At 59.1% G+C, this 25,999-nt stretch overlaps 1 protein-coding gene across 15 annotated transcripts in view; it reads right to left on the reverse strand.

Moving 5' to 3' along the window:
- The window catches only part of PTPRF (protein tyrosine phosphatase receptor type F), an 83,835-nt gene that overhangs the window by 18,922 nt on the left and 38,914 nt on the right, over window positions 1-25,999 (reverse strand). For 5 of the 15 annotated variants that reach the window (XM_036255677.1, XM_036255683.1, XM_036255678.1 and 2 more), the window contains exons 7-16: window positions 24,269-24,286; window positions 21,527-21,637; window positions 12,542-12,811; window positions 10,578-11,159; window positions 10,185-10,321; window positions 9,621-9,765; window positions 5,153-5,346; window positions 2,178-2,204; window positions 730-847; window positions 69-647 (exon numbers count right to left, since the gene is read on the reverse strand). In XM_036255677.1, coding sequence (XP_036111570.1) covers window positions 69-647; window positions 730-847; window positions 2,178-2,204; window positions 5,153-5,346; window positions 9,621-9,765; window positions 10,185-10,321; window positions 10,578-11,159; window positions 12,542-12,811; window positions 21,527-21,637; window positions 24,269-24,286 — 2,181 coding nt within the window. Of the gene's footprint in view, window positions 1-68; window positions 648-729; window positions 848-2,177; window positions 2,205-5,152; window positions 5,347-5,952; window positions 6,259-9,620; window positions 9,766-10,184; window positions 10,322-10,577; window positions 11,160-12,541; window positions 12,812-21,526; window positions 21,638-24,268; window positions 24,287-25,999 lie in introns of all 15 variants that reach the window. The other 10 variants (XM_036255684.1, XM_036255682.1, XM_036255680.1 and 7 more) reach the window with 7 other exon arrangements.

A 25,999-nucleotide genomic window follows, 5' to 3' on the forward strand; every position in this document is an offset into this window, starting at 1 on the left:
TCGCCAGAAGTCAGTGGGTCAAGAGCAGAAGAGTTCCCCAGGTGCAGCTCTGTGCCTGCAGCACACACCTTGCTCCATGGGCATGGTCCGAGACTGGATGCTGGGGCTCAGCGGGCCGGCACCTTTGCTGGTATATGCACGGACCTTGATGTCGTAAGTGGTGTCTGGCGTGAGGCCGGAGAGAGTAAGGTGGGTGGTGGCAATGGTGTTCTGCAGCTCCTGCTGGCTGTTGATGTCGTGGTATACCACGGTGTAGTTGGTGATGTGCCCATTGCGTTCCGCCAGCACCGGGGGGTCCCAGGTCAGTTCCGTGGTAGAGGTAGTCAGCCCTACTACGCGCAAGTTTTGTGGGAAGCCGCTGGGTACGCCCTCGGGGGTCGTGATCTCTTTCTTGAACTCCTCACCTAGGCCGGCCCGGTTCTTGGCAGCCAGCCGAAAGATGTAGGTGGCCCCTTTGTGCAGGCCAGTGACTGTAAAGTGCTGGTCATCCTTGCCAAAATCTATGGTGTTGGGCCTTGTCTCGTCAGCCCGGTGGTACTGCAGCCGGTAGCCCAGCAGCTCACCAGGCAGCTCCTTGGGTGGGTGCCACTGGAGCAGGGCGGTGTTCATTGCTGTGGTGCTGACCATCATGGTGGGCCGGCCTGGGACTGAACAACCACGCACTAGGCTCTGGCACTGCCCTCCTCGCAGCCCCCCCTCCCCCAGCTCTGCCCCGGACCCCTTCCTCACCTGCCCCCGTCGTCATGACAATTTTGGGCTTGCTTCGGGCACCATCTCCTTTGGTGGTATAGGCAGCAACAGTAACGGAGTAGGTGGTGTCCGGGGTCAGGCCGCTGATGGTGGTTTCCTAAGGGAGGAGGAGGGGCCCATTCCCATCACAGGAGAGCAAGGAAAGGCCAGACCGGGCCAGCCATCTCAGGATCTTAGCCGGTAGGGAGTCCTCAGGGCACACGGGGCGAGGTCCTGGGAGGGGTGCTGTGCAATGCTGGCTTCTGATGAAGGTGGGGTCAGGAAGGTGGGACGTGTGCCCAGGAGGACCCCCGCCCATCCTAGGATCCGCACACCTGGGGCAGGCAGCCCAGACAGCTCATTCTTCCTTTTAGACAAGAACAAAGGGCCACACTGTTCCTCACTCCATTGAACCATGAATGACACCTCATGAGGTCTGTGCACACGACACTCAGAGCCTTGCACACACACAGCACCTTGCATGGCTCCTGGCATGCACACTTGTGTAGCCTATAGCTCTTCCTGTATAAGCAGGTGGAAGGCCACCTGTAGATACAAATGCACACCCATGCACACCCACAGAGCAAGGTAGAAGGTTGGGCTAAAGTGCCACCCTGCAGAAAAAAGTCAGGACCCCATCTGACCCTCGTCAAGGCACTGGCTCCATGTACACTTCACACCCTGCAATACCTCCTGAGACAGGGAGGAGAGTCAAGGATAGGGAACCCCCACCCTGAGGAACACTCTCCCCCAGTAGCCCAGTGATACCTGAGAAGTCAGCCCAGACACTGTTCCCCTGCCTCAGCAGGCCCTGCCCCTATGCCCATGTCCAGCCAAGGCATCATTTCCGGACATGCTGAGAAACCATGGAGGCTAAGCCACACCACACAAAGGGAAGAATGGGAAGAAAAGAGGGACCACCGTGCAGTGGGAACAGAGCTGTCACCACCAGCCCTAGTGTCCCTCCAGCTCTGAGCCTCGGGTGGGCCACTACAGCCACCACCAACCCCTCACAGGCCCCTCCTGCCCCGCTGGAGGGTCTCCCAGGGCTGGGACTTCAGAATGCACCAATGCCGGAATCTGGCTCCCCAGACTCGCCTCCCAGCCTGGAGTCAGAGCAGGTGATTTCTCATTCCAGGGATCAATAAGGTCTAACAATCAGGATTGGATTTAACTCTATCCCCGTCTGGCCAGAGCAGTGGCCAGGTCCTGGTCAATCACAAACATTGGCCTGAAATTGCTTCTCAACAGGCGAAAAGTAAGGATTAGAAGAAATGCCAATCGCCGCTCAGGCTGGCGCTCCCGCCTAAACACCTATTTTCTCCAGACGTGGCTGGTGCCCTGTGGATCTGGGCGGCTCAGGCTGGGAGGAAAGGCAGAGGAGAGGGAGTGACCCATGAGCCCAGCCTGACCCAGGTCTTGCCCGCGCTCGCACACCTGTTACTTACATAGTCCTCGGACTCCTCTGGTTGCCACTGACCGCGGGAGAGGGAGAGAAAGGGAGACAGGATGTGAAAGACTCTGGCCTGGAGGGAGCCTGGCCCAGGGAGGGCAGATGGCGGACGTGGGCCCCTGAAGGGCCCGTGAAGGTAGTACCTCAAAACCACTCCCCACCTTAAGATCCCAGCCCCTGACTCATGAGCCCAATTGTCAGGGCTGAGGGGAGGGCTCCAGGCCGCTGAGGGATCAAAGCGCCACCTGCAGGTGCTTTGAGGCCGGGCCGCCAGACGTGGAGGGTGGGCAGGACAGCTCAGGCAGGGGGAGGGAGGCACTACAACCTGGTTTGCCTGGGGCAGTCCTGGCCTATGCTTGTTGCCAACATACGATTACTCCCAAAAGTATCCCAGTTGGGACGACAGATTATAGGTCATCCCAGGCAGAACTGTCTGAGTAAGAGCTGCACCACGGCTGAGGTGAGAGCCCAGGGCAGGCTGGACAGCAGGGTGACAGGGGTGTAAATGCCCAACTCAGAGCCTGGGCCCTGCCCCCCACCACAGGGAGAGTACCCAGACCCTCGTTCCTTCCTGGGGGTGCCTGAGATCTCAAGGTCAGAAGGCATGTTTCAGTAGCAAGGTTAGAAGGCATGTTTCGGCAGCAATGTTGCTACTTTTTGGTGGATTCCTCTTTAGGCCATGATGCATGCAGGTGTATTAGCTGGACAGGCGGAGGAAATAACATCTCCATTCTGCAGTCCTACAGCACTGGAGTGCTGGTGACTGGCAGGTGCACAGCACAGGGAATTGGTCCATGACATCTCCAAGACAGAGGTACCATGGGGTCCTCCAGCCCAACATCCTCACAGTGCCAGTCAGGCCTCTGTCCACTGGGCCCAGTTCCTCCTGTTCTGGGAGGTTCTGTTGGAAAGGCCTTGCAAGAAGCGTGGGACAGGATATGGGGGGATATGGTGGGAGACCACTGACAGGCCCCTACTGGCCATGGCTACTTTCTAGGGTGTGGCTGGGCCCACCTCTGCTCTAGGTTCCTTGCCTGGTGGGAGAGCTGCACTGTGCAAACCAGGCCCGGACAGGGGTCCTCACAGGGCACCTCTCCTGCACTGGGGGCAGAGAGAGAGAGAAGAAGGGGAATTCAAATGAGTGGAGCACAATGGAGAGAGAGGGAGGGGGGGCAGGGAGGGAGGGAGGATGAAAAGGGATCAGAGGAAAGGAGAGAGAAGAGAATGAGACAGATGGAAACAGTCAGTGAGAGGGAGAGGCAGAAAAAGAGAGACCATGAGAAAGGGACAGAAGAACACAGGGAGGTACAGTCAGAGACCATGAGAAACAAACAAATCCGTAGACAAAGGTAACAGGAGACAGGTCTGGCTACAACTCAGAGGGGCTCGGACCCCATGCTTCTCTCAGAATGGATGGAGGCCCTGGGCCTGGAAGATGGTGCTGTAGGGTGAAGGACAGGCTGCGGTGTCCTTGACAGACCACTCAGGGGACAGCTGGCCCTGTGGCCAGTCTGGGGACCAGGCCTCATCTGCTCTCCTAATGGCTCAGAGCAGAACAACCCAGTCCCACAGGGGCCAGCAGGGCAGGCCCTTCATTTTCAGTCGGCTTCCCTGGAGCCTGAGCTCATGCTTGCTCCCCATCCCACTCAGGTCATGGGATGTTTGAGGTCAAGAGGGCAGTGTTCCTCCTCCCACAGCCCAGCTCCCTTCAAATCACTTGGGACCAGAAGGGGGCACCCAAAGTGGCTTCTCCAGAACCCCACTGGGGGCAGCTGTGCTGCTGGCCCCTAGGTTGGGAGGGGCTGGAGGGAGCCCATTCCCGGGATGTTTCTGGGAGGGTGTGTCCGCTGAGGCTCCAGGAGGAGCCCTCAACCTGCCCAGGAATGCAGCCGGGTATACATGCCTGCCTCTTCCACCCCCTTGTTCTCTCAGCTCCCGGCACTGAGGGGAGGAAGAGGGAACGTGAGGGCTGAGCCCAGTGGGAGGGAAGCCCGTCTGTGTGGGAGGGACGGCAGCAAGCACAGCGCAGGGCAAGCCCGCAGCTCCAGCCCAGGTAGGGGCGAAAAGCGGGACCGAGAAGGTGTGTGGTTCTGGAGAGAATCTGGGTTCCTTTCCTCAGGGCTGGCTCAGCGCCACCCCCAGTGGATCCCCAAAGGCCCTGATCCCAGAGCACACCACATCAGGTGTTAGGACTCGTCAGCAGAACACTTTGAGAGGGAACTTGAAATAGCAATCAAAGCCCGTTACCCAGGAATCCAGAGACTTGGCTTCTTATCCAAGCTCAGCCACCTACTTACTGGGAAATTCCGGGCCACCCCCATCACCTCCCAGGACCCCAGGTTCTTCATCTGAACAGCAATCCAGTGCTGAGGATGCCCAGGAACCTCACCCCAAGCTCACGGGCAGAATCGGCAACCCCAGGACACCATGCGGAGGGAGGTATGAGGCTGTCTGGCAGGCCCGGCTCTCGAGAGGAAACAGAAAGGACTGAGCCATCCTCCTGGGGCCAGGCAGAAAGCAACACCCCAGCGTGGCCATTCAAAGAACTCGGCAATGGCCAGCGGCCAAGTTGGGGGAAAAGACTGCCCAGGAGAGCTTTCCCGGCCCTTGCTGTGGGAGCAGGAGCTGCCCAGCTCAGCACTGCCCAGCCCATCGTGACAGCGAAGGCGCTCCCTGCCAGCCACAAAGGAGGGCTCCGAGGGCTGAAGCCTGGGTAGGGGAGACAACAGAGGTCAGGCCTGTGCAGACACAGCTCTTTAGTGCTGGTGCTGATGGCTGAGTCGGAAGTGTGGCCAGGCCGGGACGGTCACCAGGGCAGGTGGGGCTGGCGGGGCCTATTCCTGGAACCTTGCCCCAACTCCTGGTCTCAGTGCCTCCCATGCTGGAGACAGCAGGCGGTCTGGGTGTCAACAGTTCCTCTGAGAGCATGTTGGCCTCACCCCCCCTCCCACCCACATCCCAGGGGTATACCTGGGCCTCAGCCAGCATGACATCCTGGATGATGGGTGGGCCACGGGGCTCGCCGTTCTCCAGCCGCACGTAGGTGACCTGGTAGCCTCGGATCTGGCCGTGCTGCTTGCTGGGGACAGGCAGCTTCCAGGACACGTGCACGGCCGTGGAGTTCAGTGGCTCCACCTCCACCTTCCGCGGCGGCCCACTGGGCACTGGGGACCAGGAGGCAAGGAGTCAGGCCTGGCGGTGCGGGTCCTGGCTCAGGGGCGCAGCACACGCCAGGGCCTTGCCTTTGCACCCCACTGCCCCGGGAGAGGCCCTGATGTAGCTTCCTTAGATTGTCTGTCCCTGGAGAGGAACAGAGAACCTCCTCCGCCTGGCAGTGGAGAGAAAGAATCCAGGACCCTGTGACCCCCTCTGGCTCAGGGCTACCTCGCTTGTGGGGGAGAGGCCTTTTTTGATGACCCCAAAGTTAGCACCTGTGGTATCTCTCCTCCCGGGGCCTCATATCATGCCCGTGTCTAGCCCAAGCAGAGTCTTGTTAATTCTGTGTTGAGTGTCTCTTGCCAATCTTCCCAGTCCTGACCTCTCCTATCTTAGTGAGGGCTACTTTTTCCATCTTAGCCTTTCAAGGCTCTGGCTGCCCCAGAAATAGCCCCACAGGCTGGGATTTGGGCACAGGCTACCCCACAAGCTAGTTTCAATCATTACGCCTACACCAAGAATCCCTCTGGGCCCGTGCCCGCGGCTGCAGGTGGGCGGTGTCCAGGTGGAAGGCCTCCCTCCCTGCCCTTCCCTCGGCGGGCGCCGCTGCCTACCGTCCTCGTTGGTGCGCACCAGCACCGGGCTGCTCTCGGGGCCGGGACCCACGTCCGTGTGCGCCCGAACCCACACCCGGTACTCCGTCCACTTCTCCAGGCCCACCAGGTCCCAGCTGGAGTGCTCGCGGCTGATGCCGTTCACCACCTGCCGCCGGCGGTCCTCGCCGTCCACCGCCTCGTAGGCCACGGAGTACTGGGTGATGACGCCGTTGCGGCTGTCAGCCGGCGGTGGGACCCAACTTACCCGCACAGTGGTGGAGCCCGTGCTCACACAGGTAACCTTCTGGGGAGGGGCGGAGGGGGCTGGGGAAGACAAATGGGGGGAAGCAGGCAGATGGAGGGGGGGTCACAGGCATGGTGACGAGTCACAGAGGAGGGGAACTCACCCAGGCAGGTCATTTCCCGAGTGGGCAATGACTATCTCAGGGCCCCCGGGCAGGCTACCGCCACTAATTCCAGACAGCTTGGCTCTCCCTGGACCACACCCTCACGCGTGCTCTCTCTCGCGTGCACGCACAGGTCTCCCGCACATATGGGGCTCTAATACAGTGCCTCACACACACGTGCTGTCTCGTTCAAAATACACACGGCCACACACACAAGCACGGGGCCACGCCACCCGCACACACAATTAAACACAGAACCTCTGCAGATGCCACGCCCACAGCTCTGCTCTTCTGAGGACACGTGGCCCCAGTGGCTCTTCTGGAGCACTAATGCCCCCGCCGGTGCCTGCCTGTACAGGGTGTCTGTGCTGGAGCTACAGGTGACCACAGAGCCTGGGGCCAGACGTGGAGGCCCATGCCCCCAGGCAAGCTTGAAGAAAAGGTACTTAGAGAGGTGCTCTCAGGCAGTGGGCTCCTTGGGGTTAGGAGGCAGGCAGGCGGGTGACTTCCCGGTTCTCAGTGACACTTCCAGACCCTGCTCCCACTGCGGCTCGGTGGCCGTCCTTCCATCTCAAGTTCTGCCACCACCCCCTGCCAGGTGACTCCAGCGGCCCCCTCAACCCACTGGCCCCAGAGCCCCTCGTCTCCAAGGCTTTTCCTCCCTGACACTGCTGTGCTCACGTCCCGGATAAGGCCACATCCCTCGCAGACCTCACCTCTTATTCCAGCCAGCTCAAGGCCCCCACACCAGGCCTGCTCTGTTACCCCTGGAGCTCTCTGTCCATCGACCTGCCATCCTTACCGCCCTCTGCACTCAGCCCGAACACTGAAGTCCTCCATCTTACCCACACCCCACACACCCTCGCCTCCTTCCCATGCCACGCCCCTGCCCGGCCTGCACCGAGCTCTGGATGAATCCACCTTCCCACCTGCCCGGTCAGGGTGGCATCCTGGTGACATGTCCTTGGCCTCTCCTGGGCCCTCGCTGCCTGCCAGTCTGTTTTCTGCCCTTCTCACGTTGCCATGTGACACACAACAGTTTCAGCTCCTCCGTGCTCTGCAGACCTCCAGCTCCCACCCCTCCTTCCTCAGCACTTGACTTGGTTTCCTCCTTTCCAGAGAACACCACTTTCCCAAAGCAGCTCCCTCCATCTCTTCTACTGAACCCACCAATGGACCTGCATCCGCACCCACTCTCCTTTCCTCCCCAGAAGGGAGGTCTGCACCTTCCCGTCCATGCCAATCACTCCCATCACCCGTGCTTGGCTCTTCCCCTCCCGAGCCTCCCATTGCCCTTCTTTTCCTTCCCAGCAGCATTTAAATATGCTCAGGACCTCCCCATCTGAAAAGACAAAGCCCATCCTCAGCCCCACATCCCACCAGCTAGTGGTCCCCTCCTTCCTTCCTCCCACCATGCCTCGTGCAAGCCAATCAGCTTCTGTCCCTCATGCCACCAACACTCTTGTCCAGACCCGTTCCTCCGGCCCTGACCTCCCAGCCTTAACACCTGGTCTACTTCTTGAAACTCTCTTCTTCCAACCTGCAACACCCCTCTCGGACCTCCTCCTACCTCTGGCCACCCTCCGCGGGGGACCCCACCTCCAGCCCGGTGTTCTGGCAGCCTGCCAAGCACCACCATGCGGACGGAGAACAGCATCTTCAGCTCGGGTGCCTGCTTTGGTCCCACTTCCTGTCCTCAGGAGAGCCACCAGCTTCCTCCCAGGTCTATGCATCGGAACCACAGGGTTCACCTGACGTTCTCCTCTCCCTCACCCACTGCCAAGTCCTGGCCGGTCAGCAGCTCAGACAGCTCTCATCTCCTCACGTCCACCAGCACCGCCTCACCTGAACTGGTCTTTCGCCCAGGCTGCCGCAGAGCCTCCTTGCTGGTCTCTGGCGTCCTGTCGGGCAGCCCCAGGCACCTGCACGCAGCAGCTAGTCAGCCCGCCCACCTGTCCTCTGTCCCTGTGGTCTGGCGGCTGCTCCAGCCACAACCGAGCACCTTCCTCCTTCAGGGCCTTGGCACCTGCTGGACCCCCTGCCTGAGGCCTCTGTCACCGCAGGGAGCCCTTCCCAAGCCCTCAGACCAGATGAGGTTCCCGCCCAATCTCTCCACTGTCTGTCTCCTCCTCGGCACTTTACACAAATGTAATTAAAAGCTCATTTGGATAATTGTGGGTTTACAGGCTGTCTGCCCCACCAGCCTAGGATTCCCACAAGCAGAGGCTAGCCAGGGTCGTGCTGCCAGCCCTGCACTGTGTATGGGGCCTGGCGCCAACAGGAGCGCAGGAGGTGCTTGTGGAATGAATTCATGAACATCAGGCCACACATGGCTTCCTGCGACCACGGCATTTACAGTCGCTGAGAAGTGGGCCAGCTGACACTGCAGGGCGTTAAGGTCATCACACGTGTGTCATGTCTCAATGCCATAATCCCACTATGCCACACACCCACAGCACTTTTGGCACACACAGCCTCGTGGACAGTGGCTTGCTGTGGCCACATGACCAGACAGCCGTGGTCTCGTGGTCTGTAGTCCGGGGAGCTGCAGAGACCCACAGTCAGGGTCACAGGTCAAATACCCAGAGATACACTTGCTGGGAACCAATCCTAAGAACAGCTTTACAGACCCAATCACAGGGGCCCAGAGCTTCACTGATACACCTGCAGGAGCCGCAGGGTCAGGTGGTCAGACGTGGTAACGCACACGCTCACGGAGTCAGTCTCACACGTGCAGGAGCACAGTAATACACAATGCCAGTGACCACAGAGCCTCGCGGACGGCCCCACGTGGTGGCAGTACAGACACATGGTCTCGCTCCTCCAGGTGTGTCCGGTGTGCAGGTGGCTTGGTGTGACTGCATGGTTCACACACACTCATGGAGGGAGGGAATACAGGTGACAGGGAGATGACACGTGGGGACACAGGGAGGGAGATGGCTGCCAAAGCAGGTCTGGGGCGTAGCACGTGTAGTGGTCCCACCACTGAGGATGGCCTAGTCAGCGAGTGTGACCAGCACAGAGGTGGTGGAGGAAGGAGATGAGTCACAGACACAGAACTTACCTGGGTGGGGTGAGGGGCTGGTGGGGACAGAAGTCAGGCAGGGAGCAGGGAGTGTGGAAGCTGCCTGGTTGCAGACTAGAGGGCACTTACCTGCCCCTCCGAGTCCAGACCTGGGGCCCAGCTGACCTGACCGCCTGCCTGGCGGAGGGGGAGGGAGTGTGTGTGTGTGTGTCCCAGCCCAGCTGCCGCACGCAGTAGTCTCAGAAGACACTTACTGGACTGTGCCGTGCGGGCCTCAACGGTAGGGGTGAAGACGCCCACCCCCATCTCAGAGCGGGCAGCCAGCTGGAAGTGGTACAGCGTGTCGGGCTTCAAGTCCTCTAGGGTGTAGGAGGAGGTAGGATCGAAGGTCACCTTGTGCTGGAAGAGCAGGAGGTACTCACTGACTGCTCCGACCTCAAAGGTCACTCAGAGGCTGTTCCCCGACATGGGATGCAGCTGACCCCTCTGGAGCCACTGCGGCTCTGGCGTTGGCTCCATGCCACGTGGCCACCTGGACCACACAAGGGACACAGGGGCCCAGGAACACAGCCCCAGGGAGCGTCAGGGCTCTCCCAGTGTCACGTGAGCCAGAGTCCAGGAGACTCAAGGACAGACCTAGTGACTGCCCCCAGCACAGGGTGACAAAGACCAGAAAACATAAAGGCTGCATGAGCCCCGAGCCCCCCCTCAAGGAGAACCCAGGAGCTGCATAAATCTAGAGTCCTACCAGGGGAAGCCCACCAACCCTTAGGGACCAGAAGCCCTTCTCCCTCCTCCTGCTCTTGCTGGGTGCCCACCTGCTGGCCTTCATCCTCTGCTGCCCAGTACACCAGCTCATACTTGATGATCCGCTCCTGCGGGGGCAGCAGCCACGAGAGCTGAACCCTGGTGTCGGACTCTGCCTCGGCCTGGAAGTCCGCGGGCTGGGCAGGCACTGCAACACCCCATGCCAGGCGCCGTCAGCCTCACTGACCCCCCCAAGGGCAGGGGCACCCAGGGGAAGTTGGCAGGGAAGGTAGATCCTGACCACCGCACCCCTATCCTGCTTTCCAGGTGACCATGCACGTGTGGAATACAGGCCCTCGTCCTCCCTGAACCCCCAAGTACAGCCTAGGAAGGAAGCACTGCCACAGCCTTGCCCCCGCCCAGCTCTCCCAGGGCTGTCCAGCCAGCACGCTGCCCCCACCTACCTCCCTGCTGTGTCTTGACCTGGATGGTGGGGCTGTGGGGGCCGTCGCCCACGGCGGTGAAGGCCAGCACGCGCAGGCTGTAGGTGATGCCTGGCAGCAGGCTGCCCACAGTGGTGAGGAGCCCCGCGTCTGTGTTGTGCTTATGCCAGGCACTCAGGGGGCGGCGGGAATCGGGAGTGTAGTAGACGCGGTAGCCCCGCACGAGGCCGTTGGGCTCCTCCGGTGGCTCCCACTGCACCAGCATGGTGCTGGCACTCAGCATGCGTGCCTGCACGCGGCGCGGCGGGCTGGAGGGCGCCTGCTCCCCGGTCCGCGCCCGCACGGCCTCACTGGGGGGCCCTCGCCCAATGCTGTTCACAGCCAGCACACGGAAGGCATACTCCGAGAAAGGGCTGAGGCCGCCAATGCTGTAGCGAGTGGTGGCCACACCATCCACCTCCTGGAAGGGGCCTTCAGTGCCCGACGCACGGTACTGAATGCCATAGTAGGACACAGGCTCTGAGTTCCCAGAGTCCCAGGTTAGGGTGACGCTGGTGGCGGTCGTCTCGGTCACCACAAGGTCAATTGGAGGCTTCGGCAAAGCTGGGGACAAAGTGGGAGGCTCAGGGCATCTAACCAGAGTGGCTGACCCCCACAACCCACCTTGAAGAAGGGCCTGGAAATCTGTGGTCACCTCTGAGGGGGTGGTGTCTGTCAGTTCCCCCGGGGCCTTGGGTCATCTAATGTCTAGTCAAGTCACTCCTGGGACTCCCTGGATCCTCACATCAGCCCCGTGACTCCTCGAACAATCAGCCCCAGATATAACATTGCCTGCCTGGGACCCGTGCCAGGGAGACACACAGGCGGGTGGGCGGGAGCCGCTTCTGCAGCTCGCCTGGGCCCCCATCGGTGCAGGTGTGCAACACGCTAGGAGGGGCAAGGTACTTCCTCAGGGAGCAGCCCTGGGTTTTAGAAACGGTGATGGGGCTGTGGGCTCCCCCAACGCAGTGACGTGGCTGAAACTAAAAGGAGAGGAGTTCCAGGTCCAGTCAACATTCTGCAAATAATTACTGAGTGCCAGGCACTGCGCTAGGGCCAAGGACACGTGTCACACAGACGGGCCCTTGCCTTCGTGGAGCTTCAAGTCCAGTGTGAGAGAAGTAATCCACAGTGATCACGATTCCAGCACGCACAAGGACAGCAGAAAGCAGGTGCGAGATGGGGGGAAGCCAGGGGGTCTCCTTAGATGGGGCGCTCAGGGAAGTCTCACAGAGCTAGGACCTGGAGACGAGATGGAGCCAGCACAGGCCGGGGCTGGTGAGGAGGCCTCAGTGAGGATGCTGGTCTATCCGAAAAGCCATGGGCAGACACTGGAAAGCTTTCTCCCGATCTTTAAAGGGAGTGACAGCATCCTGCTTTACATGTTAAAAGGATCACTCAAGTCGCAGAAGGGAGGAGGATGGATCAGGGAGGCAGAGTGGAAGCCAGGGAGTCCTCAGGAGTCGTTATATCCCTGTGCACCTATCCCAGGGCTCCTGGGAGCCCACATTCCCCTCGGCGACTATTTATTTTCTTTCACATCCTTCTTGCCAGGAGGCTGAGAAACCCAAGGTTCTGGTGCTATGTAGTGGTTAGAGGGGTGAGCCGTGGAATCAAACCCCCAGGATTCAAGTCCCTGCTCCGCTATTACTTCTGTGTGACCCTGCATCTCAGTCCCCTCCCTTGTAAAAGGGGGATGATGAGAGTATCTGCCTCCCAGGGGGACACAGACTGAATAATGTAACCTGCGCTCCCAGCACTGCGTCTGCCCCAGGACTCAGTACGTGTTACTGAGACTATTAACAACAGAAATCCCTCCCTCTGCCGAGGGCCAGGAGTGCCCCGGGCCTAATGCTCCCGGGAGAGAGCCAGGGCTGGCTGGCCCCACACCAGCCATGCGCAGACTCCTGCCATGCTCCGGGACAAGGCAGACCCACGGCACTCACCTTTCACTGTGACCTGGGCCGTGGCCTCAATCATACCCAGCGAGGAGATGGCCACGCAGGTGTAGTTGGCGGAACGCACGACATTGCTGAGCTCCAGCACGTTGCGGCCAACCGGCATCTCGTCCTCCTTGGTCAGTTCCTCGGCCCCCACCATCCACTTCACGTAGGGCATGGGGGCACCCACGGCGACGCACGTCAGGTTCACGCTGCCGCCCGGCATCACCTCCTGGCTGGTGGGAGGGATGGAGAAACGAGGAGCCACGCGGCGCACTGCGGGAGGAGGGAGAGAGGCACTCACAGGCTGGGCAGGAGATGCTGGAGGATGGAAGGGCAGGGGCCCCTCATCCAGGAAGCCCCTCTTGTCAGAGCCAAACCCACCTCAGAGTCAGGAGGGGTGGAGTCCCGGGGCCCTGGCTTACCACCACCTCCCCCCCAGCTTGCAGCTAGAAGCAGCCCCTGCACTCAGGGACTGTTTGGAACACGAGAGATTCCACAACCAAGCTCCCATTTTACAGCCTAAGAAACTGAGGGTCATACAGGGACTCTGTGCACAGGCCAAGCCTACTCAGGGCCACAACCCAGGTCACCTTCCAGTGCCCACCCCTACCTGCTCCTGACCCCCACCCCCACCAAGGGTCTCTAGAAGGGCTAGCTGGGGCACTGGTGAGAGAAGTCCAGGCACCCTAAGGCAGAGGGTCCTGGGAGCACAGCTGGGGCTGGGCAGAGGGTCAGCCCGGGAGTGGCACAGCCACCTTCTGTGGAGTCACTGCCCCTACCTCCAAGCCCAATGGGAAGAGATGAGGGCAGGGGCATGACCACCTGCCAGGACCTCAGCCATGCTCAAGGCACAGCCTCGGAACTGAAGAGGAGGGGCCGCCCCTCAGGAGGGACTGGGCAGGGGCAAATGGTGGGGTCGGGCCAGGGACGCGGTCCACGGGCAGGATGGGCATGACGATGGCAGTAACATGATGAGGGCGCCGAGCACACGGCTTTCCACGCCAATGAACAAGGATCTCAAGGGGAGGATGGCTGTGCCTGGCACAACCTCCGGCCTTGGGCTCCCCAGATCAGAAGCTGTTCTGAGTTTCTCAGTCCAAGGTGCAGCCCAGTGACCCCCGCCCCCCTCAAAGTTGCAAGCTTGGCACAGACATTCGGAACATGCAGAGAGAGGGAAGGCAAGCAGGACCTAGCCATGGGCAGGCATGCTTGGCATGCAGACAGGTCATGCAGCTGGTGGGCAGAGGCTGGGGTGTGTTCTTCGTGGGCACCCCTGCAGACAGGGCCGGAGAAGGCAGGCAGCAAGACTAAGTGACCAGAGGGCACCACTGAGAGTGCGGGTCTCAGAGGACCTGGCTGGGGAGCCCGGGCATGCAAAGACCGTGGGCCCGTCAGGGGCACCTCCACGATTGGTGTCAGGCTGTGCTGCTGGCACAGCCCAGCCACAGACTCGGAGCTGAAGCACACGCAGAGACCACTCGGTCCAACCTCTGACCTCCTCCTCAGCCCAGAGACTAGATGTCCAGCAAATCACCATGTTCTGTTAATTAATGCACTACTGAAAGTATCTTTCAGACCAACTAACTTCTCTCCAAATCCATGGCAACAGGCACCACCAAAGTCTAAGCCACCATCTTTCTCCTGATTGCCCCCTCAGGTTCCTACACTGTCCCTCTACCTTGCCATCCCCCAAGCCCTCTCCCATACTGGCCCTCCACAAACCGCTGGCACCAATCTGCTCACATCGCTTCCCTGCTAAAAAACTCCTGCCCTGCCCTGGCCAGTTTGGCTCAGCAGTTAGAGCGTCGGCCCGCAGTCCAGAGAGACCGGGGTTCGGTTCCCGCTAAGGGCATGTACCTCGGTTACAGTTTCTCCCTGGCCCTGGTTGGGTCGTGCGGGTGGCAACCACTCGGTGTGTCCCTTTCATGTTAATGTTTCTCTCTCTTTCTCTCCCTCCCACTCTATCTGAACAAAAAATGAAAAGAAAAAAAACAAAAACCTCCTGGCTGGTTCCCCAATGACTCCTCAGCTCCTGCCTCCATTCCATCGACACCACTCCCCCGAGGCCCCCCAGACAGAACTGAAACAGTCCCCTGAGCAGGCCAGGAATGACCACTGTCATAGACTTGGTCCCTTATCTCTGTGTCCCCTGCTCACTGGGGTCCCAGCATGTCTCACAGACATATCTAGCTCATAAGATACAGCCTTTAGACTTCTGCAAAAAATGATTACAAGAGCGACTGACTTTCTCTACGGTGGTGGCTAACCTTAGAGGGACTGGAGCCCCCTTTCCCACGAGAGGACCAGCTGACTGAAGGGAGCGGAGTGGAGACAAGGGCAGACAAATGCTCTCCCAAACTGTTTAAACACCTGGATCCAGCCCTGCTCGACACCAAGCTACTTCTACATTTTTCAGTTTGGTAACAGAAGAGGTTCCTTGTTTCGATAAAGCCGATACAGGTGGGTTTCTGTCATCTGTCCTAAAGCTGGGTGTCTACACCGAATGACAACAGCGCATGGGAGGCAGAGAAGTTCTGTGTGGCAAAGAACAGGTGGACCGGGAGCGTGGCTGGCAAGAGGAAGCCACAACAAAGAGCCCCCTTTGAGCACCACCCCCAAGGGGCACGAAGGTGAAGTCAGGAGGCATGGAAAGGCGCACTGGCAGCCTGGTGATGCGGGCACCCCTGCCCTCGGAGCCAGGCCTGAGGGGTCGCCCAGGGGGGCACAGGCACAGACCGGGCCTAGCACAGCCCGGCTGGAGCAGAAGGAACAGGGAACAGCTTGAACTGACCAAGTCTCTGCTCTGTTCTCATCCAGCGGCTGCCCCACCTCCTCCTCATTCACGGCATGAAGGGAAACCACTCTTTTCAAATTTTTTTATTTATTGGTTTGAGAGAGAAAGAGAGAGACTAACTTCAGTGTGTTGTACCACTTATTTATGTGTTTGTCCACTAGTCGATTCTCGTATGTGCCCTGACCAGGGATCGAACCCACAACCTTGGCACATGAGGACAATGCTCTAACTAATTGAGCTACCCAGCCAGAACCAAGGAAACCACTCTTGAGCACCTACTCTGTGCTAAGGTTTCCATGGCTACCACCTTCCACTCACAGACAAGGGAACTAGCTGAAGACTGATACTTTAAGTGACATGCCCGAGTTTATCCACGTACTAAGTAGGTCTGTCTGATGAAAAGCTCACGCCCGTTTAAACCCTGGCTGACAGGCCTGAAGAGACCTGTGACTCCAGAGAGAAGCTTCTGACTCTTCTTAGTTTCGGGTAAGATACTCTCCAGGTAGTACATGGATGGGACTTAGACAGCCTGTCAGGTGAGAGGTCTCGGCTGCAAGCTTGACCCCAGTGAGTGGCAGGATTTTGGGGCCTGGTCAGGTCCCTGAACATAAGAACCAAGAGCCCCAGAAAGAAGCAGCAGGTTTTTGATCAATAAATCCTGGGTTCCGATCTAAGCAGTGTAGAAAGTTGACTGGACTTGACTCCAAAAAGTCCCCAGAGGACAACGTGTTCTGTTCCACTTGTCATTCCCAGCACCAGGCAAGAGCCTCCAGCCCAGAGACTCCCGTGTGTGTGACCCTTACGCTTTCACAAGGACACTGGCTTCAGCCACACGGCAACAGAGGCGAGAGACAGGACGCCACTGCCCTTGGGGCCACGCATCCCGGACCTGCCCGACGACCCTCCCCACCCTACAGCCAGGAGTGGCTGGCGCCGCACAGCAGCAGCCCCTCCGTGGTCATCCTGTCACAGACACAAGGCCTCCAGTGGATGGGACGCCCTGGGACTCAGTCCACGGCAGAAGCGACAGCAGGGAAGGAAGGACCAGAGCTGGGAAAACGCGCCCAGCATCTCACCTTGGCTCCAACAATGCCGGTCTCCCCGTTCCCTGTGCATCCTGAGTGCTGACAGGTTTTAGACAATTCCCAAACAGGGCCCCGCCATTTCTGGATTATATTCTAGCTGTAACTTTTATGTCTAATTATTGGCGCTGACAACCCCTATCACAGGGCAGAGCAGCGCCCGCAGGCACGGCACGCAGTGGAGTGACAGCCCGACTGGGAGGGGCTGCCCCGCAACCTGCGTTCGCTTGCGGAAATTTCTCTGATAAAAATAACACAACATTAAGGAGGGGATAAGGGGCAGCATCCACTGTATCAAGATAAAATAACTCTTTAATAAATAACCTTGTGGCTGCCGCAGAGCAGTAATTAAATGCCGGCACGCTCGGCGCACTGTTTTAAGTAAAGCTGGAAAAATGTAAGATGTAATTATCAGCGCCAAACAAATTACCAGCCCAGCAAATCCCCCCGGAATATTTAGAAACTCATTTCTGCCTTCCCGTTAAATATTTGTGTACGTGCTTATTTTTGGTGGGACCACTGGGGGGGGGGGCAAGGGACCAGGAGGGTGGCGGGAAGGGGTGTAGAGGGACGCAGCTGCAGGCTGCACCGTCTCTGCTGATGGCTGTTTTCTGACCACATGGGCAAATCCACCCAGTCAGCGAAATAGTGTAACCAAAATGCCCCAGAGCTCAGGAGTGCGTATGGACGGATGCTCAGGGCTGATATCTGAGCTGAGGCTGCAGCCCTCCTCCCCATTGGCTCCTTCTCCCTCATGGAGGAAACTCAAGCCACAGAGATGACACAGAGGGACCAGGTGGCCCAGCTCAGCTCCCTGGGGCTCAGCCCAAAGCCTTGTGGACGGGTGAGCCTCCTCGACTACTCAGACCAGGGGACACAGAAAGACCGCTAGCCCCTGCGGGTGGGCTGGGAACAGAGCCCCGGGTCAGTCTGCTCTGGAAGGGCTGGAGTGGAGTCTCCAGGAAGGCATTTCCAACCTGTGGCTGGGACAGGGCCGCTTCAGAGCTCCCAAGTGGCCCTCATTAGGTTGCAGCGGACCGCTGAAGGAGTGGGCTCCTTGAGCCTGAATGCCCAGCACCCAGCATGGGGCTGCGGAAATGTGAGCTGTCTAGAGGACTTGGGCAGGGAGCGGGGCCTGGGGCAGGTGGATCTAGCCAGAGAGGGAAAAGATAAGAGTGTAGGAGAGACCCTCAGTGAGCCATGATGACACCACCTATCCTGTGCCACGGACATGCCTTGCTGGGGGCCAGGACAAGGCACACACTGTGGGACTTTTGTCCTGTGCTGCAGGATCTTGAGGGGGGAGCTCACTCTAGATAAGCCCTTTCCCTCTGTCTTCCCAGTGGTTTCAGCTGAGCTCGAGCAAATGTGTTTAGGCGATGGAGGCTGTGGACGGCCGCACATGTACACACAATGCATCGTGGCTCTTACAGCTCCCACAACCACACCTGAACTCCACCTGGAACAGAGGGCTGGCCTGGCCTGGGCACAAAGGTGAAGTTAGCTTCGTGCCATGCACCATGCCTGCCCGGCCCTGCAGGGGAGCCCAGCTAAAGGAACATGCAGATACAAGGTTTCTCAGGGACCCGAGCAGCAGGAACATGCAGGGCAGGGGGACCTGCCCACCCACCCCTGGTCCTGCCCGCCTGCCAGCCCAATCAACAGACAGCAGAGCCTGCCTGGAGGGCAGGCCTGGCTGGAGCGAGCCCAAGGGAGTTGGCCGTGCCCGCTGGTCCCTACTGACGGGAGCATCCCATCGACGGGCGAACTGTAGATGGGTAAGAAGTGAAAAGGACCAACCTTCTCGCTGATCTGAGAGATGAGAGTTTGGGTTGATGGCAGAGTGCGATGAGGATGAGGAGGGAATAAAAAAAAGACAAGGAGAAACACAGAGAGAGTAAAAACAGGCCAACCTTCATCTGCCCACAGCACGGAAACGAGACAAGACTCTTGTGCCCCACGCACACGCACGTGCACACAGGTGCGCGCGGACCACGCCGCTCACAAAAGACTCAGGACTCATGGAGGACACAGTGGACAGGGCTGAGTCCCCCGGTAGGTGCTGGGACACCAGGGAGGACAGGGAGGGGTGGAAGTGGGGCACAGGCAGGCCCCCATGCCTCACGCACACCCCACGGCTCAGACAGACCCAGAGAGCTGGGCTCTGGGGTCAGGGCCCACCCAGCCCACAAACCCACCAGGCACATGACCCACTAGCACCCCGCCACCTTGAGGAAGCCCCATACTGCACAGCACCCCAGGGTGAGGAGCAGGTCTGGGCACCTGTGGGGAGAAAGGCTGTGAAGACATCACCCCGATTAGAGACAGCCGTGGCCCAGTGGCCAGCTCTCTGCAGAGAAGGGAGAAAGGGGCAGGTAGGGCAGGCTCTGCAGAGAGTGTGGCCTGGCCTTGGCCCCTGGCAGCTGTGCGTCCCGAGAGCTGGAAGAGAGAGACGCTGTGGATGGAAGGAGAGAGTGAGTCACTGGGGGAGTGGGACGGTGAGAGGCTGGTCCACCAGGCGTGCCTGGGCCTGCTAGACCGTGGGTGGAGCTGCAGGCAACTGTGAGCAAAGACAGTGTAACTGGATGAGGCGTCCATCCCCCCGCAGCGCTATCCTGACGGCAGCAGTGGCTACTGGCTGCCAAGCACTTCCTGCGTGCCTGGCGCCATGCCGGGAGCCTTACACTTGCTGTCACATTAGATGCAGCAACCGCGGGGCCTCAGAGAGGGAGTGGGAGCCTTGCGCGTCTGGGGGACAAGAGGCAGGATGTGAGGCAGACACTGAAGCCAAACCAGCGGAGCAGACATGGCCTAGAGCTTCGTGGACAAGAGTCAGAGATGGATGGAGACAACTGCCCGGGGAAAGCCATCCATTCAGAACAGTTCTCAACTGCGGGATTCCCCAGGCAACCTGGGCAAGGTCTGGAGACACTGTGAATTATCACGACCAGGCGGTATTCGTGCATGTAATGGGCCAGGAAGGCTGCTGAACATCCTACTACCGTGCACAGGACAGCCCCACACCACAGAGGTTATCCAGCCTGAAGTGTCAAGCAGTGCCAAGGTGGAGAACCCTGGGCTAGAGTCCACACTGATCCGCATGCTGAGGCTCAGGTCCTGAGAGCTGGTGCCCAGCAGGGGCTCCCTCCGGCCTGAGGGTAACTGGGAGGTGGGGTGAGTGGGCATAGCCCAGCAGGCCGGCCAGCGCTGGGGCATGGGATGCAGAGCCAGCGGCTAATACAGCACAAACAGCCCCAGAGGAGCCGGGCTGAGGGGCCCGCAGCACTGCTGGGAGCAGAAAGAGGCAATTCAGGAAGGCCGGCTGTGGGGATGGAGGATGGGCCGTGGCAGGGTCCTGCCTGCGTCCACCATGTATGGACAGTGGGGGCTCCACAGACGGGGAGGCTCCAAGGGCTGGAGGGCCAGAGCTCCCTGGTCAGTGCTGCCAGCTTTAGTCAAGCTCCAATTATCTCCGAAGAAACCCACTGTCCTGCCTCAGGGCTGAGGCCAGTGTGATGGGGACTTCAGAGAAAGCTGCCCGGCCAAGGCGACAGCGCAGGGTCCATCCACCTCGGGTCCGGGCCTTCTCCCGCCTCGGTACGGCCTCCAGAAGGCTCTACCCCAAGACATGTGCCCATACGGCCCTCTTGCGGGGGCCCAGGACCTCTGAGCCCTCTCTCAACCCTATGGCTTCTGGAAGAAGGGTGTTGTCGGGACCACCCAGCATTTGGAACGGCCCGGGTGGGAGGAGATAGGTCTTTGACAAGGAAGGGTCTTTCCAGGTGCCTGTCTCAGAGGGGACTTGCCAGGCCCCTATGCCTGTCAGAAGCTGTCTGGAGCAGGTGGAGAGAAGGCTGTGCAATTTACAGCACCCATCGTGGCCCTCTGGGTGGCTCTGTGCTCCTGGCCTCCCTGTCCTGATGCCGTTCCTCAAGACCAGCCCTGGATGGCTCAGGTGAGCCTCAAGGAGCAGGACGCCTGGCAAGGGGGCCAGTGCGGACCTCCTACCCCACACCCCCAACTCCAGTGAAGCACTGTCCATTGTCTCTAAGCATGACATGCCCACCACCGAATGGGCTGGCCGCCTGTAGCCTCTCAGTGACCTGTGCCCTGACACGGAGCAGCCCCTCAATCAGCACACAGCTGACGGCCTCACTCTTTGCCCTGCCTGACCATGTGGCCCCAAAGAGGGACAGGACACTGCCACTGCCCCACCCTGTGCCTTACCCCTTGTGAAGCTACACTGAGCACTTAGTGTGATGAAATCATCACCGTGAGGAAGCCGCATCCACTTTCCTTCACACGTCCCCGGGGAGGTGGTTTCACTTTTAATGATGCCCATCTGTGCAGGACGGCTAAGTGAGGGGACAGTGGGGGGTTGGAGCAGCTCCCAGGGCCCCGCTTGGGCACCATGCACACCGGACTCAGTGTGTTCAGAGGAAGCAGTATGTGGCCAGCTTTGGTCGCCCTTGGGCTGTGAGCACAGCAGAGACTGGACACTCCAAACAGTCCTCTCTGCTGGGTATCCTGACCTGTGCAAGTGCACAACCCACTTGGTCCCAGCGAGGAACACCTGGAACACAGGAGGTGCTCACCCACAGGGCTGCCTCAGCCTGACCCCTACAAGTGTCCAGCTTGGTGACCGTACAGCTGGCTTTCCCTGCAGTCAGGTCCCAGGCAGACCTGGCCAGAGGGTAGGCACACCTTGCCTGGAAGGTGGGGGCAGGACAGACTCTAGGAAGACCAGGCAGGTGTGTACATGTTTACACACAAATGTGTGTGCCTGCTCATTTACACACACGCGCGGGCGCATGCGCAAGCTTGGAAAGCTCTGGATTCCCATGGGGCTCTGGGCCCGTGTGGCAGGACCTATAAGAAATACAAACACTCCCAAAAGCGGCTGCTTCCCAAAGGGCCTGCAGGGAAGAAAGGCAGAGTAGTGGTGGACATTAGGAGCTGGCTCAGTGGGAGCTGCTGCTGTTGCTATGACTGCTGCAGAAAGAAGTGGGAAGGAGGAGATGAGGCCCATGGCACACCCATGCGTCCACGCCCAGCAGGGGCAGCGCGGCTGCTTGGAGACAGGGCCAGGCACTGCACTGCCCGAGTCCTTACCTCGCACATAGAGGTTGGCGGGGGCCGAGTAGCGTGTGCCTGCAGAGTTGGTCGCCACACACTCGTACTTGCCTTGGTCCGACTCCTCGCTGCTCTCAATCTGCAAGGCACCTGTGGGGACATAAAGACCAAGTTCAGGCCTGGAACACAGGGAGCAGGGAAGTCTCGACAGCTTTGGTGGCTTGTGTTGACCAGATGTTGCAGACATTGGGGCCACACCCCACAGTCAGAGTTGCCTCCAGGAAGCTCTTCCTGACTACCCCAGTGGCCTCCTGGCTGGAACCAAGGGCTACACTATGGAGCACAATCCTGCCCCAGCCCAGAGCACAGCTGGGCCTATTGGCTCGGTCACAGGCTCTATCCCAGCCCCCAACTCCACACCATGGCCAGTACTGGAGCCTGTTTGCCAGTGAGCACTCCCATTAATGCTCATGGCTATACCAGGCCACGCAGAGCCAGGCACGAGTGGGTCCAGCCCACAGACCTGCTGGCCTCGGATATGCAAGCATGCAATGCCCTCATCGGGCAAAAGCCTGCGAATCTGCCACCCACCACCACGCCAGGAAGGAAGGGGCTTGCCCTGGGGAAACCAGTGTCCAGCAGCCTCTGCTCACAGCACCCAGTCTCCCCTCCGACTCCACCCCCACGCCGCCGGCCCTACCCATTCCGGCTCCTCTCCTCAGCCTGGTCCCGATAAAGTGCTTCGACCCACCACGGCTCCTGAATAATTCAGGAAGCTAATGGAGGCTGCCGCTCCCACTCGGGCAGGCGCCCTGAGGGGCTGCTCTGGCCGCAGACGGACAGACAGGAGCCAGGCTTGGAGGGGGAAGGGGCTGAAAAGGACCCTCACAGAGGGTGGAGGAAACTTGGGCTTGGGACCAGTCCTGGTAGGTCCAGGTGGGGGAGCGACACCACATGACTTGGCTACTCCCCCCATCCTGGCAACAAACCCCTGAAAAAACTGCTTGTGAGGGTGCACCGGGCAAGCTGTCTGTGACTGACAGCCCGAGGCACAGGCAACACTGCTGCCCTGGAACAGCCGACAGATAATCACAGCCACATAGGACAGTCCAATGGACAGCTACTACCCCCACAAGACAGCCTGACAGAAAACCACTGCCTGCACAGGACAGCCTGAGTGGCCCTAACAGCCCGCCCCGCCCAGGGCCCAGGCCGGTTGACGGTCACACCCACACAGGACACAGACAGAACCTGCAGACCCCACCTGACTGGTCTAGACAAAAGCCACAGGCAAAGTTGCAAGCCACGCCCTCACAGCCCGGGCCCCAGAGGACTGCCGAGGTCCAAGCTGCAGCCCCTTTGCTGCCTGACATCCCTCCCTCACCACCCACACCCAGGGCAGCAGGAGGGGCTGTGAACACCCAGGGGCTTGCAAGCTGGAGAGAGGGTAAGGGGCTCCCCAGGCTCAGCCTTGATGCAGGCAAAGGACTGGCCTGCTCTGTGGTTCTGCTTCACTGGGCATCAGGGAGCGTGAGGGCCCGGGGCACATGCCACATATCCTTCTTCTGCTAGAGCAGCCTAGCAGGCACCAAAAGGTCATGTTCATGGGATGGATGGACGCTGTTACAGAACATGTTAATTCAAACAGGTGGTAGTCACACCGCTGGCTGGGGTCTGCTCTAAGCTTAGCTCAGCTGGGGGCTGGTGCCACAGACAGGAACAGGAAGTAGTGCTTGGTGAGATCCCTGCCGGGAGAGGAGGCTCCCCTGTGCTGAGCCAGGACTGGGCAGGGGACCCAACATAGACCCTGAGCCTGTTTGTACACAGAAACCCCCAAATCTGGAACCAACCTCCACAAGATGGCAGCTGCTCTTCCCAGACACGTCTTCCCGAGACCACCCTGGCCCTGAATTCTGAGGGGCTAGATGTGCCCAGGGACACGAGAGGCGGGGAGAAAACGATGTGAGTGAATCCAGTGCAGAAGCAACCACTGTACAGGGTGTCTGCTCTGTGCCAGACCCCGCCAAATCCTTCCCTTCTCGATCTCACAGTCCCATGAGGTGGGCCTTGGCCCCAATTTAAAGAGGAGGAAACAAACTTCTGAGAGACGAATCAATTTTCTGAAGGTAACAGAGATGGTGAGTCACACCTGAGCCTGAATCTTTGAGTCCAGAGTCTGGCTTTGAACCCCCAGGCTGCAGGGGTTAACAGGTCAGGGGATCTCGTCACACAGGACCCTGGACTTCTCATTGTCATCCCACCATCTACACTGAAGTCTTCACTGCATGTTCCTCCTAGTGTCTGCTGGGCTAAGACACTGAGACAGTCCTCATTTAACCACAGGGCCAGATGTTAATAACTGACGGACCCAAGACAAAGGAGGTTCCTGAGAGGTAAGGCAAGGCCAAGTCATGCTCCCCCACCTCACAGGAAGAGTCTCCTCTGGCCAGCCTTGAGGACCAGGCTGGGCTTCACTGCAAGAGCCCACAGGTCCCTCCTAGGGGCTGGCCTAGGAGCCTGGGCAGTAGGGCTTGCCGCCCCCACGGCGGGGCTCAGCTGGGTATCTCCACAGTCCAGACTTGCAATGGATGAGTCCACAGGAGGGAATGACCGAGTGTGGATGTGTGTGGTGGCCGGTGGTGCTGAGGGGGCCAGAGCTGGAGATGAGGCTGGAGAGGTCAGGATGGGAATGGGGGAGGTGACGGACTGGACGGGAGACGGGATGGAGTGGTGGTGACGGCAGTGGCGAGGCGTGGCGAGATGCACGGACAGCATTCTTACCTCTAATTGGTGAACCACCTGGCGAGGTAATTTGAATGCAAATAAGATCAGAGAGAAGCATTAGTACAAAAGGAAGGAAAGCCACAAAAAGCCAAGTTAGATAAAATAAAACACGAGAAAGGGCCTAAAGTACACGGGGAAACTGAGGCCTGAGTCAGCTGACGCAGGTAATGTGTGTGCAAGCACCGGGCAGAGTGTGGGTGAAGCTGTGTCCCCCAGCTCACTGGCACTGCTCTGAGGAGGGGAGAGAGGGGCGGGGTCAGCAGGGCTGGGGCTGATGGGCATCAGGACAGTGAGTCGGGGCTCCTGCAGACCCCACAGGCTGAAGCCAATGGACGGGGAGGTGAAGAAAAGAGGTAGCAACCCCACCCCACAGGCCCACCAAATCCACATGTGGGTAGATTTCAAAACATAGCACTTACCAAAACAAACCAGGGCATTTAAGCAGACAGAAGGGCAAAAGGAGGGCTCTCCACAGGTGACCCCTAGCACAGGTCTCCCTGAACTAACACACCAGCCCACCCTGCTGCAAGACGAGACTGAACTCACTCACAACCTAGTGGCAGACCCCGCAAAGCCCACTCAACCTTGTTGAAAACAGTGACTACTGAGCTTCTCCCCAACCTGCCTGGCGAGAGCCAGAGGCCAGTCCCAGCCCTTGTCTGTTTAGTGCTTCATAATCCTGGGGGTCAGCAGCTGAGAGGACCACGAGCTCACCCTCCAAATGCCTGGAACAGGGCTAGTGTGAGGTCTGAGCAGGCTCCTTCCCAATGGGGGCAGTCCCTGAGGCTGTGCTCAGGCCCCGAGCTGTCTCCCCTGCTCCCCTCTGTCCACTTCCAGGGGAGGAAAGTGTGCCAAGAGATAAAGCTGGTCACTACCTCACGGACCTGATGACGCTCGCCCAGGAGGAATGAGCATCCATCACCCACCTGGGAGGAATGATCTATCTCCATGTAGGAATGAGGAAACGGGCTGAGAAACACTGAGTGACCTTCCCAAAGCCCAAGGTCACATAGTTTTTAAGTGAAGTGGCAGGAACTGACCTGGTTTGTCTGGCTCATGGCCCTCCTGCAGACAGAGGCTAGAGAGAAGGCAAAGGCAGCTGTTGGGACCTGGGGTGTATGTGTGAGGGGTGCAGAGACTGTCTAGAAAGAACCATCATTACACAGGGACCCTCCGAACTCAGTCCAGAGACCTTTAGTGTTCCCAAGACCCTTTCAGAGGGTCCACAAGCTCAAAATAAGTGGCAGATTACTAAGCAATTATGTGCCTTCGTCACTCTTGCTCTCAGACACAGTGCAGTTCTCCAGAGACTCCACGGGCGGGACAGCGACAGACAGAATGCGGAAGCCAATGAGAACCCCACCATCTTCTAGTATGCCCCAAATTTCAAAGGACTTGTAAGAGTGCAAAACAATGCTGTTCTTTTCTCACTAAGTGTTGTGTTTTAGAAGATTAGATTATATGTGATGGGGTTTTACAGTACCTGAAAGTAGAGTAATAAATACTTAAGGTCTCTCAGTCTTAATATCTAATATGGTAAATACTGACAGATAAAACCCACACAAACAAAAGCTCTTTCAGGTCTTCGGATATTTACAAGCAGAGGCCCTGAGACCAAACGGCTGACAACCGCCGACCGACCCCTGCAGTCCCAGCCTGACCTGGAGGTGGGGGTGCCGTGCAAATGGGCCAGTGCGGGATCCCCTAGATTCTGGCCTCAGCTCTTCT

This window comes from Molossus molossus, unplaced genomic scaffold (assembly GCF_014108415.1).
Source record: "Molossus molossus isolate mMolMol1 unplaced genomic scaffold, mMolMol1.p scaffold_m16_p_12, whole genome shotgun sequence".
NCBI lineage: Eukaryota > Metazoa > Chordata > Mammalia > Chiroptera > Molossidae > Molossus > Molossus molossus.